Raw genomic sequence first — 15,086 nt, forward strand, 5'->3', positions numbered from 1 at the left:
ATCATAAACAGACCTAATATAGGGTTAACAATATTGTGACTCAATAAAGGAGTTGCAAAAGCAACCAACTTAATTACCTCCTGGGTTCAATAACTAGATTCAAGATTTGATAGGAACCCATTGTAAGACAGAAGTTGAAATGCATTTGTTGAATCTATGTCCAATATTGTAAAGAAGTCAGTGGGAGCTGAAAGCACTAATCTGGCATGCAAAGCAGCTTGTCCACAGTTCTCTCAACTGACGTTCTTCTCATAAGACCAAATAAAATGGGGGTTGTTGTTTAGTTCAATATAACAAATAGCTGTAGAGAGATAAAAGTTACACAATTTCTCACTTGTTTGGAAGCCAAATGTTCTATGAATAGATTCAGAAAAATCTAATACCAGGAAATACACCATAAATCCAAACCCCAATCAAATTAATTTCAACTCTTCATAAATTTTGAAGTAACTGCTTTCCAAGAAATAATGTATCCATCCACAAGAATATTACAGCAATGTTTTTATTAGGGCTAATACAAGAGAATATCATCTCAAAGATGGGAGAGTTAGTCTAGACACAGCACAAGAAAATGCCCAATACATAAATGGACGTTCCGCCAAAAATTCCTGAGAATCTTAACCTGGCCCCTATTTTACTGAAATGTTATTATTTAGACAGTCCATCAAAAATCCCCATTATATTGTTTACATGTACAGTGTTTATGGAAAACTATTGTTAGAGTTTCAAATCCATGTGTTGTTCACATCAGCTTTGCTTATGTGGCTTCTGACAACATGTATTTTCAATTCAGAGATCACCACATAATTCAGATATTCCTTTGAAAATTGATTTTTTGCATATAAACTCCCTCAGAATGTTATAACAGTCTGTATGCAGTGTTGTTGTGACCATGTTGGATCCCAGGAGACGAGAGAGTCATGGTGGGTGAGGCAATATCTATCTATCTATCTCACCTGTTGGTAAGAGAGAAGTTTTTGAGCTCACAAAGAGCTCTTCTTCAGGTCTTGGAAAGAGTGTCACAGCTACATAGAAGGTGGAACAGCTTGTTTAGCATAAGTAATTAACACATATTTCAAGGGACCATTCAAGGTGAAGTGGCCCGTTAATACCACTCTAGTCATGGGGGGTGGGGATGGGGAATGGGAAGGCAGGAAAAAAACAACTACTTATAAACAATCTGTTCCACCTTCTTTTTAGCTATGACACTTTGGGTACATCTTCACTACCTGCCAGTTCGGCGGGTAGTAATCGATCTATCGGGGATCAATTTATTGCGTCTCATCTAGACGCGATAAATCGATCCCTGAATGCGCTCCCCGTTGACTCCGGAACTCCACCAGGGCGAGAGGTGGAAGCGGAGTCGACGGGGGAGCTGCAGCCATCGATTCTGCGCCGTGAGGATGCGAGGTAAGTCGATCTAAGATACGTCGACTTCAGCTACGCTATTCTCGTAGCTGAAGTTGTGTATCTTAGATCGATCCCCCCCCCCCATTGTAGACCAGCCCTTAGAGTACCTTTCCCAGACCTGAAAAAGAGCTCTGTGGAAGCTCAAAAGCTTGTCTCTCTCACCCACAGAAGTTGGTCCAATAAAAGATATTACCTCACTCACCTTGGCCTTGTCTACACTGCCACTTTAGAGTGTTGAAACTTTCTCACTCAGGGGTATGAAAAAACACCCCCCTGAGTGATGCAAGTTTCAGCACTCTAAAGTGGCAGTGTAGAGTTCCCAGCACTGGTTGCTACTCCCCTCGTGGGGATGGTTTTTTTACAGCACTGGGAAAGCTCTCTCCCAGCGCCGGTGCTGCGACTACACCCGCAGCAACTCTTTAATATCGGTAGTGGTGACATACCCCTTGTCTCTCTCTAACAACATTAGACTGCATTCTTATGAAGATGACTAGATTAGATTAGATCAGATTAGATCCTTGGGAAAACAGCCCTGAGAGTTTTTGCCTACGTGCTCACATGCATTACTTTTGCACTACTCTGAATCAATAGGTACATGAAACTTGAATTTTGAGCTGTAATATTGTTAGCCTGCATGGTCAGTGAGCACTAAATGGACAACTGTAAAATTACTGATAACATAATAAGAGCTGGTTTTGTTTCTATTAATCTTGAAAGTATCATGGAACCAGAAAGTGAATCAAATGAAAGAACAAGTCTGAAATTGTGCCTGATGGCAGCTCCACCAGAAAACTATAAAACGGAATTGCAAAGGATTAAAAACCACTGTTGCATTTAATCCTTTCCCCTCATTTCAAATCCACATATACAGTGTGAAGGAAAGCACAGCCCTGTAACAGGAGTTTGAAACAAAAACTACTTACGTAAACATCAATACACTTCATTCATACTGCAGGTATTTCCAGCCACTGGGAGAGCGATGGCACCAGGACTGGAAGCATTTTGCAATCCTAAACACTTGCTTGTTTTACAACAAAACACGACAAACACTGAGTCAACCCCATATTAAAAATCCAAGTAATAAAAACTTGACAAAGTGCAGAGATTACGGTTTTAAACCTGGGTGGAGGAGCATTATAATCAACCTGGGAAACTGAGCTGTTGTGTTTCTTTGTGTGCTTTATAATGACCGATGATACAATGCAAGTTTTAGCAGGGGCTTTTTTATGCAAAGTTGTATTTTCTTTTTTAAAAAAGGTTATATTTGATCAGAAACTCAAATATGCCTTTCTTATTAACATATATTAAATGTCTTAAGGACACTGTTGAAGATAGAACATGCCATCATCAAAGAATAGTGGAAACATGAGCTTGATTGCTAGAGTCCTATCGAAATACTCAGTAAAATCCTTCTTCATATGAAAGACACAATAAAACCTGCCTTCAAATCCATCCAAATCATGGGAGACTCTCTTCCAATGAGTCTGCGGGGCTAATCCATGCTCACTGCCCTCAAAGAGCCCAGCTGTTCCATGTAAGGTAGCCACCCCCTGTAAGGTTCCATGTAAGGTAACCACCCCCTTCCCTTGCAGAGTCTGTGTCCGTCTCACTACACCGTGCCAGCTACACATGATAAGCACGTACAACAGGCACAGAGGCCCAGCACCGCTGACAGTGCTGCCGAGATCCGCGACTGGCGCTCGTACTTCAGGGCTTTCTTCACCTCCTCGTTGGACTGGGACACGTAATCAAGTGTATGCAGGACGTTGTACTCAATGTTGTTGATGACTTCGTGCTGCTCTGAAACCAGCACCTCCAAGTGCAGGAAGAGCGAATGCAGCTCACTGATCTGGGCCTCTAGGTCCAGCAGCTGTTGGTGGCGTACTTGAGCCATGGCCAAGTGCTGCTTGGCTTTGAGCACTTCCAGGTCCTGGCCCACAATCCGAGGAGCCACAGGGCTTTCCACTAGCTGATTAATGTCCTCTTCACATAGGCTTAAGCCCGCCAGCTCGGTTTGCCTTATGATCTGCTCCTTCAACTTCTCAACGTACTCCATCTCCTTGGCATAATGGTGAGTGATAATGTCTCGGTACCGGCTGATTAGGACGGAGAGCTGGCTCTGGTGGATGCGGTATCCTGCCAGCCACTGTTTGCTGTCTCGGGCCAGTGTGTCTTGAATCCCATAGAGCTGAGGCTGGATGACTTTAGCCTGACTAGTGAAGGAGGCTTTAATGTTACTTAGCTCTTTCTTTTCTTCATAAACGCTCTCCTCGGTGGTGCAGCACAGCACCCGCTGCTGCGTCTTGTGGATGCTCTCTGATAACTCCTCCAGTTTACTCAGGCCCAGCGAGATGTCTGACACTTCCTGGAATATCTTGCTCATGGGATTGGTCTCATCCTCCTTGAAAACAGGGTTATCAAATGAGAGAGTATCATCAATATCCAAAGAGTCCTCATCTTCATTAACTCGGATCCTCAATTCCTCCAGTCTGTCCTTCATCTTCAGCTCCAGCTGCTGGCAACATCTGTGGCAGAGGGACACAAAATGCACACATCAGCTTTGTAAAGAAGTCAGAGAGAGTTAGGATCTTTTGCGTCAGTGGAGCTGTTAAAATCTTCCCTCCCAGAGCTAGAGCAAATATTGACCAAGGCAATAGGCTTACCCAGAGTTTACTCTGCATCACATGGCTAACTAATACCGGCTAGGTTAGATTGCATGCCAACAGTGGGCGGAACGCTTCATTGCTATACAGAAACTGCAGGAACCAACTTTGTTAGAACAATCACAAGGAAACATTAAGGAAAGAGAAGAGTGTATAGTCAACTAACCTGATAACAAGGTGACAGAATGCTAGTTCTGAAAAAACCACAGCGCTCTGATCAGATACAAGAAAAACCAGAATTCACATAAATGCCATCATACAAAACTCTTTTTGACTTTCAAAGTATAGGATCAAATAAGGATGTGTCTAATGGAATTGTTTGGAATCTTATTGTCTTGGAGATTATCAATCACAATCTGTTCGTCAAGAAAAAAAATCATCACTTAAAGTCTGATTCCTTCCAGTCATAAATAACTGTTTTATGCCATGGGATCATGTTTAAGAGCAGCAAGAACGAGCAGTGGAGAAGCATACCAATCTACTGAGGGAAAGGGAGAAAGACTAGAGACATGTTTATGAGGCCTGGTCTAAACTGGAAACTTACATGGGTGCAGCTATGTCTCTCAGAGATGTGAAAAATCCACACCCCTGAGAGATAGCTATACTAACTAGCACTAAGCCAAGGGAAGAATTCTTCCATCAACCTAACTACAGCCTCTCTGGGAGGTGGATTACCTACACCAACGGGAGAACACCTCCTGTTGGCACAGGTAATTTCTACACTGAAGCACTACAGTGGCACAGCTGCACCCCTGTAGGGTTTTAAATGTAGACATACCCTAAGGTTGCACTTTTCTCTATAAAGCAGTCCTCTATACTCTGGAGGACTACATTCAGTCTTGATGCAGTAAGGGTTAAGACTAGTGCAGAGAGTTAGTTAGATGCTTCTTTTGCTTTTCCACAGAGTACATTCTATCCATGTCATTTCACCAAAGTTCACCTGACATCATTGCCTATTGACTTCTCCTGTTACATCTTCTTGTGCCATAAAGTCATGTGACAGGAGTTAATTCCCTCTTCCTCTAAATATTCGTTAAACGGTGTGTTACTTATCGCAGCTAAAGTACGTAAGAGTACCCAGAACAACAACAATGAACAGTCGTGCGTTTCAGAGATCACTAAGTCCCAGGCCAGAACTTTGGCAGCACTCCAGACTCCAAGATCTCTAACTGATCTTAGGTTTCAGGGCAGCAGTCGTGTTAGTCTGTATCCTCAAAAAGAACAGGAGTACTTGTGGCACCTTAGAGACTAATAAATTTGTTAGTCTCTATGGTGCCACAAGTACTCCTGTTCTTTTTAACTGATCTTAGAGCATCAGTTTTTTCTTTGGTGCATGGATAATTTTCTGTGTTTCACTCTATGGGTTATGGTAAAGCTCAGAGCTTATGATTGTTGGTTTCAGTGACACTAGTAAACTGGTATCTGTTTATCTGTCTTTTAACGGGTTCATAGTAAGTCACAAAATGAAATCATAACTTTGCATTTCTATATTGCCTGTCATCAGAGGATGTTTGGGCAGTGTACAAATCTTAATTAATTAAAGTCCTGATCCAAAGCCCATTGATGTCAACTACTGTTCAAAACACCCCTGGAAAAATATGCAAATAGTATTAGACTTACTTTAAAGATGGATAAACGGAGACACAGTGAAGTTAAAGGACTTACCCAGCAAGTACTGCAGGTCAAGAGTCCTGGCTCTCATTCACCTAGACTAACCACCTACAATCTCTCTCTCGCTGCCAAATCCTTGACTTCCTGCTGAGCTAGAATGCTACGGGCCACAGCCTGATCTGATTTACAACTGTGCTAACCTGAATTAGCTCCATTGAAATCAGCTACATCAATTTTACACTAGTGTGGCTAAGAGCAGAATTTGGCCCTGTAAATCTAGCAACCTAATGAGAAAAATCAAACCCTTTATCACCAGTCTTGGCAACTCTAGTTCAACCCTACTTGAACTCTATTTTTTGCGTCATTGTGGTACTTGTGCTGAAATGTCCTGCTTTCTATGAAGGATAAATACATATTTAATATATGCTGAAAGGGGCAGTTTAAACTTTTGGTAAGATGCACCATTACTCCTGATACCAATAGCAAAAAAAAAAAAAAAAAAAAAACCCCACTTTTTTTAATCACAATAAAAATTAAGGTTAGGACTATTTAACTTTTGACAGGTATCCTAATATTTCTGTAGGGCTATGATTGACCAGAGATGACTGTTAAAAAAGGTAAAGGCATCAATGCACTGAGAGGAAGAACGTGACCCCTTCAAACTAACTGTAATGAGTAATAAAAGTCCATTTATAAACCACATTCATATAATAACCTGTCTGAGAGCTATCAATGTGCCTTGAAAAACAGCTCTCAATAATGATATAATTGTGGGGAGGGAAATGACCATATTTCATGACAAACTTTTATTGAAAAGATCAGATTTAGGAAAAATCATTTGTTTCCTCTACCATTGAAAAAGGCCGAAAGCATTTTAAAAAAGGAGAACCGCTGATGGGATGATAACTGGTAATTATCAGGCATTTCAGAGGATGAGAGCAGAGATTCCAGGTGAAATGGAAGCCCCAGCTCTTTTTAATTCCATCTGTAAATCACTGTATCTGATCATACAGATTTTATGAGACTAGTTCATTTCTGCTGTAATATCACTGAAATAATAATAAGTATTATTTTGCATATTGTAAGCGTGCTCACAATGTGCTAGGCACCTTCCAGACATAGGAACACATATTTCCCACCCCTTATATAACACTTTTCATCCACAGGTCTCAAAGCACCTTGCAAAATATTAGTATATCTATTGCTGAAATAAGGAAACTGAGTCACGGAGCAATTAAGGTCTCAATCCTGCGCATTTTAGCCCCAACCCAGCAAAGTATTTAAGCATGTGCTTAACATTAAGCACATGACTAGTGCTACAGTGGTTTGCTTTGCTGGATTGTAGAGCAAAGTGCTTGGCAGGCACCTTGCAGAATCGAGCCCTCATTGACTTGCCCAAGATCACATAGATACAGAGCCAGCAAAGCACCTTAAGCACATGATTAATTTTAAACACCAGTAGTCCCACTAACTTCAATGGGATGACTCACATGCTTAAAGTTAGGCATGTGCTGAAGTATTTTGCTAGATTGAGACCACAGTAAGCCATAAACAGATTTGAGAGTAGAAACCAAGTCTGCCCATCCATCCCCAATCAATGTCCCATCCACTGGACCTCTCTGCTTTCCTAGACTAACTGGGATGAACTTGAGACATTGTGTTATGAGCACTAAGTTTCTTTCTGTCCACATTCGTTGCCTACTTCATCCATTCCTGTGGGACTTAGAAGAACCACTGCCCATTTCCTGGCAGAGGCAAATTTTGCAAGTTTCCTTGCAGTTTTTGTTTAGAGAAAAGACTTCTCCACTGACCTAGCCATTAGAATCAGTACTGAGATTGCAACTAGGGTTCATTTTTTTAGTCATTCCTTTAAATAACTGTCAGTGTAGTCTTAATATCACAGACATGACATATAAACACACAGACCAAAAAACAACAACATGCATCCAAACATATTGGAAGCTTATATTTTAGTTGTCTATGAGTGCTGTAGGGGAGCGCAAGCTGTTCACTCCAGAAATGGAATCAGTTCCAAGCTACCCCCAGGGTTAGTTAGCAGGTGGTTTGGACACTAGACTCCTGGCTGGGTCCATCTGTAATTAACATACGTAGGTGAGCAGATTTAGTTATAGTTTTACTTGCTTATAGCTGGTCATGTTAAAAACCAAAACCATCATTCATGGAAATCTAGGGGCACTGGTATCTCTGACTCTGAATGTCGCAGCTCAGTTGGCACAGCCCAGACAAATCCCCTTTGCTTCTTCCAAATTCCTAATCAGCCCCCAGCACAATTTAGCACAACCACAGGAATGGCTGTCAATTATGATGACCTGAATGGCTGCAGACCAGAGTGCTCCGACAATGTACATTTCTACCATTGGGCAAGACTCTATACCAGAAATTCTGAGGGGTTCCTTTGCCAGCCCTATAGAACCACCTCTTCTCCCCACATACACACACTTCAGAGAGATCTGCCTGGATTTGGGCTTCTTTATCGTCTGGAACAGTATAATTTGGAAGGGTCTGAAATGCAGCTTAGAATCAGGGCCACTCATTCATATTCTGCTTTCAGCTACAATGGTGTAAATCCAGAATAAATCCATATGCTCTCCGTTCCAGTGGAGTCATTCAGATTTAACAGGGTGCTGAACTTGGCCCATAAACTACACTATTAGAGGCATCCTATATATTTATATTAAAGCAAGCTAACAAAATATTTTACTCTTTTACACACACACACACACACACACACACACACACACACCCTACCCTCTTTCAAGACTCCAATCAGCTCTACAGGTGACTTGATCCTCTCTCTTTGTTGTTCTTTAGAGCAATCTGGCTCTGTAGTGAATGCAAATGCTTTGCCAAGACTGATTTGCATTGTTCTCTTCTTTCCCCTTCACTTTTGTTAAAACTTTATTTTCTGCTCCCTCCCATCCCACGCTTTCCCTTCTCCTTCCCCCCAACTCTTCCCAGGGCTGATACTGATTTGTTAGTGAGCTAATTATTCCCTGTGCACAACATCTATTACCCATCCAGATGTATATATCTCAGCTCCTTGAAGTAACCCTTACGCTTCAACATTAAAAGACGGATAAGCCCTCTTTTATTAATACTACTGAAGCTTTGTGCTCAGCTTCCGACACTCTCTGATTGGCCAAGCACTTGGAAATGTAAGAGACTTTTAGTGTAAAGGTCACAGAGTGTTTATTTTAAAGATGGAAAGGTTCTTTTTGGAATAGACATTTTCCTGTTTACCTCAAGAGCTCATTTTGTTGCAGACTAGGCAGCTTTCTGGTCTTGTAACAAAATCTGTAATAGTTACCATTTTAAGTTTCCCCAATATGCATTTAATGTAGACCTCAGTTTAATATATGAAATACCAAACAATTATTAAAAGGACTGCTTGACATCTTTTTGACTAAGGTTCATATATAGTGCCCATTTAATCTCTGTCAAGTCCTCTATTCCATTGGTAGAGAAATGGATACAGCAATCTACTGAGTCTTTTCCTTCTCTAGTTATTCTGACCCTACATGCTGTGCCATCCATTGAAAAGCAACACAGATTTGTAAAAATGTGTGATGGGATGTTCTTGGCCTTTGTGGCCTCCTGCTAGAGGCCCCACAGTCCTACCACATCAGGCCCCAGGAAAGCAGTAGCAAAGGTGGGTCCTTCAGGCCTGCCTAGAGAGGCTGCATAGACTGTGCATTGTGTGAAGAAGTATGTTCTTATGTAACTCTTCATTATTCATTTTCTCCACATCATCCATGATTGTATAGACCTCCATCATATCCCTCTAGAGTCATCTCTTGTCTAAGCTGAACAGTCCAAGTCTTTTTAATCTCTCATATGGAAGCTGTTCCATTCCCGTAGTGATTTTTGTTGCCCTTCTTTGTGATTTTTTTTTTCTAATTCTAGTCTCGCTCTTTTGACACTGGGTGACCAGAACTGCATGCAGTATTCAAAGTGTGGGTGTACCATGGATTTATATAGTGACATGATTATATTTTCTGTCTTATTTTCTATCCCTTTACTAATAGCTCCTAACATTGTTAGCCCTTTTTGACTGCCACTGTACACTGAGCAGATGTTTTCAGAAAACAACCAATGATGACTCTAAGGTGGTCAGGCCTAATAGCTAGAGCAGTGGGGTCAGAAACCTGCATCAAAGGTCAGAGCTGGAGTCAGGAACCAGGAATCAGAGCCAAGAGTCGGAGCTGGGGCCAGGAGTCCAAGAGGTCAGTCCATCATTATGGCTGATGGAGGAGTCCACTTTGTTGCACAGAGACTTCCTGGAACTCCTCCTGGGCTTAAGCAGGGTGCCTGGACCACTCAGGGGCCATGAGAGAAGCTGTCACTCATCTTCCAAGGCAGTACTTCCTGGGGTATTTATCTCCACAGAGTCTATGTGGTAATTGCATACAGCCCTACCATGGCTGCCAGGAAGTGGCGCGGAGGCATCAGTCATCCTTACCCTACAGATCCAGCTTCCAGTCCCATCCTCACAGAACCTCACATCATGAAAGATTCACTTCAAGCTATAGCATCAGAGCACCATTCACTCAGTATTGCCACATCATGCTCTTTGTGAAGGATGTATGCGGGAAAGGTATCATCACATTGCTTTGGAAGTAGTTTGGAGGCCAAAATGTCCATCAGCTCTGGGCTAAATGTCAGCCCATTCGCACTGAAGCCGCTTGTGTATCACTCATCTAGATGTCTTATGCACTGTGGCCTACTGAATTAAACATAGGCTTAGGAACCAGCAGACCTAGGCTCCAACCTTGGTTCAGACAGTGCTTTTACTTGTGATATTGGGCAAGTTACTTAACTTCTCTGTATTTTAAGCATTCCCCCTTAGTAAAATGGAGGATAATGCTTATCCACCCATGTAAAGAGCTTTGAGATCTATAAATGGAAAAGCTCTATATAAAGCATAAACTATTAAGTTCGCTCTCAAACAATCTCCCTTGAATCAGTTCTGACAACCTCAAACAGTGCTATAGGGAAAGGTGAGAAGGCTTAAATAAAGGGAAAATGCATTGTTGAAGCCATTTCTGTCTAAGGTCCTATCACTTTGCTCTTCCTATTTGTCTCTGGCCTTCCTTACTGCCCTCCCACAAATTATCCTTACTGGTGTTTTCCCTTTAAGTGACTTTCACAGCTGATCACTGGAGGCATACTTCCCTTGATTGGCATCTTTATCTGCATAAATTATGGAGTTCATATAAATAAACCAGCAGTGCTACTCACTTGATTGATGTGGTTTTCCATCTCTGACATGGTCACAGCAGTAAATGCTGGAGGACACTGACACTCCCTGAATGTTTTCTTTTAACTATCCTCACTTCATTGGCAGGTTTTGCAAAACCTCTTCCTTCTTTGACACTTAACTAAAATGTTGTTAAAAAATTAAAAAAAAATAATAATCAGAGGTAGAGTGTAACAAGCTCTTACTTTTTGGATTAATAGTTAACTCCCAGAGCCCCAAATAATTAAAGTTGAAATGAGTCACCTGCTCTGGGAAAGGCAGAGAACAAATCATTTACAGCTGCAGCACTGCCCTGTTGGAGACATGCTGATGTGATTGAGATCACTGGAAAAATATTGCTCCCTGGAACCTTGGGAATCCAGAAAAGAGTTAAAATCCAAGAAAGAGAAGTGGGGACTGGGTAAGACAGGTACTGATGCCTAAAAGCATTGAGAACAATTGCCAATAAATGCACCAAAAAATGTTTATGGAGTTTTCTTGAAGTTTACATGGACTTTAGTGTCTATGGAGGAGTATAAATGACTACAGGCTGGCTTCTGAAGGTAACCTTTGAATGCCTTGTAATTAATCTACAGGGCACGCTCATTTTGACATGCCTGTGTACTGTATGCATATGCATGTCAGATCTGCTGAAAGGTTGCAGGGAGGCACTACCTGAAATGAAGACACAATCTTGCTATAGAGAGAGACATTTTAGCTATCTCCATCTGTGTCTGGGGGAGGAGGGGCAATGCATGATGGTATAATGTGATATAAAGGTTTTATTAGCACGCGTTTGGAATAACAGCATCATTCACAAGTTGTGAAGCTGCAAACAAGCAATTCATGTCATCTCAAATGACAAATAAAACCTGGGGCAGATCGCTCACTGTGGGGAGGGTAAGAGCATAGGCCTCAGCACAGGAGTGACTTTCACCCCAATGAAATGGAGGGGGAGTGGAAGCAATGGTCATAATCCACTGGCAAAGGGGAGAGAGAAGCTTTCAGAAAAGGCAAAAGGCCAGGTTTGTATCACCACGTCCCAGTCTGGCAGCTTTGGATGCAGCCAGCCACAGAGAGCTGCCACAAAGGAATTTATGGCTAATTTGTGACTGAAACAACCAGTCAACCAGAGCATTTTTTAAGGTTGAAGGATGCAGGGTCTGCACAGAGGTGAATTCTGATGACGCAGCTGTTGCAGAATCTGGGAAAGAGCGTTCGTCTGGGCAGGAAACCTCATTACGTGGTTATTGCAAATACACAAAAAGGCTGCCATGGAGCCCATTCCTCCTGAGGAGATGAGGGAGGAGCAGGAGGGTGTTTCAGGGAAATGCTTGCTAAAATGAAGTGGTTTAGAAGGAGAAGCTTCACAGGAAGCGTTCAGATTTTTTCACCCTTTTTATGTTACAGTAGCAACTACAGGCCTCAGTCAGGTTACCAAGACAAAGCTCAGATGCCTTCTGGTGGGAAAGGGAAATAAGTTGTTTCTGCAAGGACAGAGGCCATGCAGAGGTTTGTAGGGTTGGGGCAATTCCCATGGTGTTGCCCTCCTACTGCTCATCCAGAACAAGCATCAGCAACAGTAAATACATCTCCTGCAAGTCTGTCACCATTGAGATGTCTCTTCTAGCTGTGGGAGATATGGCAATTTCCTGCAATACCTTTGTGAGATCTTACCGTGTTAAGTTTCCATGTATCATTGTGGGCCAGGTATTTATGCAATTCCTCAGGGGAGGATAACTACAACCCACCAGGAACTAAGAACTGCCGGAGAGGGAGGTGCAGAAATTAGGCAAACTTCCTCAGGCTGTAACAGCTCCAGAGAGGTGCTACACTTGTATATATTTCTTCAATCTGGAGTCTCCAGAAACCAACAGACACAAGAAACGATTTTTGGATAAACAGCCTGAGTTTCAACTAACTCAGGGCTTTTTCTGATCTAGCAAACAGACAGGGGCCCCCTAATCCCTCCTGTTAAGGGTCGGAAGGACTTTGGTCTACAGTGGCCCCATAAAACGGATGAATGACTGTTGCTAAGCTTTTACCATGTAAATGGGAACTCAGTGTTCTCTGTGTAATGCTTTCCCCTTAAGAATAAACGTGCTTGCTTAGAAAGAGCAGTGTGATATAACGGAGGGAGGGGAATTAAGAGGGATGTTAAATGGTTAATCAATAAGTATTAGTCTTACCATTAATATATTGCAGTTAGTGTTTAAATCAGATTGGCAGCACCCTGGACCCCACTGTGTGAGAGACTATGGGGTGGCAGCCCCAACCATGAAACCAACCCCCACCGGGTGGGGATGGGTGGCAGACCATGACTCCCACTGGATGGGGCAAGGTGGCAGCCCATGACCCAAGACCCCAGCCACTGCTGTGTGGGGCCGGGTGGCAGCCACAGATACCTGCCAGGCAGGGCTGGCTGACAGCCCCCAGATCCCAACTCCTGTCATGTTGGGCGGGGCAGCAGCCCCCAGATCCCGACCCCTGCCATGTGGGGTGGGGCAGGGCGGTAGCCCCTGAGCCCTGTGGGGGGCCACCCCTGACTCCTGCTGTGCAGGGCCAAGCGGCAGCCCTTGATCCCGGACTCAGCCCAAACCCCACCCATAAGATGGTCTGTTTTTGTTGTTAGTAAAGACACTTGACAAAGATAATATATATGTGGGCTACATTGTGAACTCGTTAACAAATAAATAGTTAACCCAGGGGTAGGCAACCTATGGCACGTGTGCCGAAAGCGGCACACAAGCTGATTTTCAGTGGCACTCATACCGGTCCAGGGGGCTCTGCATTTTAATTTAATTTTAAATGAAGCTTCTTAAACATTTTAAAAATCTTATTTACTTTACATACAACAATACTTTAGTTATATATTATAGACTTATAGAAAGAGACCTTCTAAAAACATTAAAATGTATGACTGGCACGCGAAACCTTAAATCAGAGCGAATAAATGAAGACTTGGCACACCATTTCTGAAAGGTTGCCGACCCCTGGGTTAACCAATATGATTTTAATAGTTTAAACAGGTACTTTTTAAAACAATATTTACATCCCTGGTTCATAGCCTGTGAGGAGAAACAAAAGTGCAGATGCTGGCCTCACTGCTGGGTTTACAATAGTGCCAGGGGTGCCATTGAGCTGGGCCCATGCTCAGAAGGGGCCCTGGCTTGCTCTGCTTGCACTGTGCTCTGAGACCCCGCCAACCTGCTCCGCACCCTGCCCACCATTTGCTCCTCTCGGCCTGCCTGCCAGCCGGCCGAGAGCTCTTCTCCACCCCTTGGCCTCACCCGCCGGCTTCTCTCTGCCTCCTGGCTGGACCCCAGTGCACCTCCGGCTCCAGGCAGTCTCTGCTTCCCACCACCTGAGGGGCCCCACCTGTCTCCCTGGAGCTGAGCCGCCTGGGACTGATGCAGAAGCCTGGCCAGTTGCGGGAGAGGGGAACAGTGTGCGGGGCTTGGCTGGGCCCTTCCAGGCAAGTGGGTCCTGAGGGAGCCTGGGTGGGGCAGGCCCTGGCTGATTGCGCAACTCCCAAGTAGCCAGAGTGATTTCCTGCCCCAGGACACTGGTGGCTCAGAAGAGACAGTCGCCTCCCAGCAGGGCCAGTGAGTGGGGCCAGGAGCAGGGCATGGGGGAGTGGATCTCTGGAGGGCCTTGCGGTGTGCTGGGCTGTGAGGGGGCAGGGAAGATCTCTGTGTGTTGGGGCACTAGGGAGTGGGGGTTCTGTGTGGGGTGCTGGGCAGTTCTGGTGTTGTGCAGGACGCTGTGCATTTGTGGCAGGGTTGCCGGGGGCTGGACATAGTGAGTCCGGGGGGGCTTTGGCCATAGGGAATCGGGGCGGGGGGGTCCATTGTTGGGCAGGGGGGGCTGTGTGGCACGACATGGGCCCACCCCAAGGGGAAGGGGCATGCTGGCAGCACAGGGCCGGGTGGCCCATTGTGTGTCTGGCAACTGCCGGTTTGTAAATAGTGCCCTCGCACTGGACTGGGCTGGCCGGAGTGGGGCCGCCCCTGCCATGCCATGCCCCATTGCCCCTGGCTGGCCCCTCGCTCCAGGGACTGAACCCCCTCGCCATGCACCATTGTCCCCATGGAGGCCCACAAATATGTTTGGCGCCAGGCCCACAAAAGGTTAATCTGGCCCTG

The 15,086-nt window shown here is 44.1% G+C and overlaps 1 protein-coding gene across 1 annotated transcript; it reads right to left on the reverse strand.

Annotated features, from left to right (window-relative positions):
* Positions 1-494: 494 nt before the first annotated feature.
* On the reverse strand, positions 495-5,289 carry LOC128843203 (syntaxin-3-like). The gene has a single exon (XM_054039817.1). The coding sequence runs from the start codon at positions 3,908-3,910 to the stop codon at positions 3,020-3,022; it is 891 nt and encodes a 296-aa protein (XP_053895792.1). The 5' UTR covers positions 3,911-5,289; the 3' UTR covers positions 495-3,019.
* Between the last annotated feature and the right edge of the window lie 9,797 nt (positions 5,290-15,086).

The sequence above is a fragment of the Malaclemys terrapin genome, chromosome 9 (genome assembly GCF_027887155.1).
Source record: "Malaclemys terrapin pileata isolate rMalTer1 chromosome 9, rMalTer1.hap1, whole genome shotgun sequence".
NCBI classification, from domain to species: domain Eukaryota; kingdom Metazoa; phylum Chordata; order Testudines; family Emydidae; genus Malaclemys; species Malaclemys terrapin.

Coding starts and splice junctions, on each gene's coding strand:
- LOC128843203 (XM_054039817.1), bottom strand. CDS start 3,910: ATGAAGGACAGACTGGAGGAATTGAGGATCCGAGTTAATGAAGATGAG.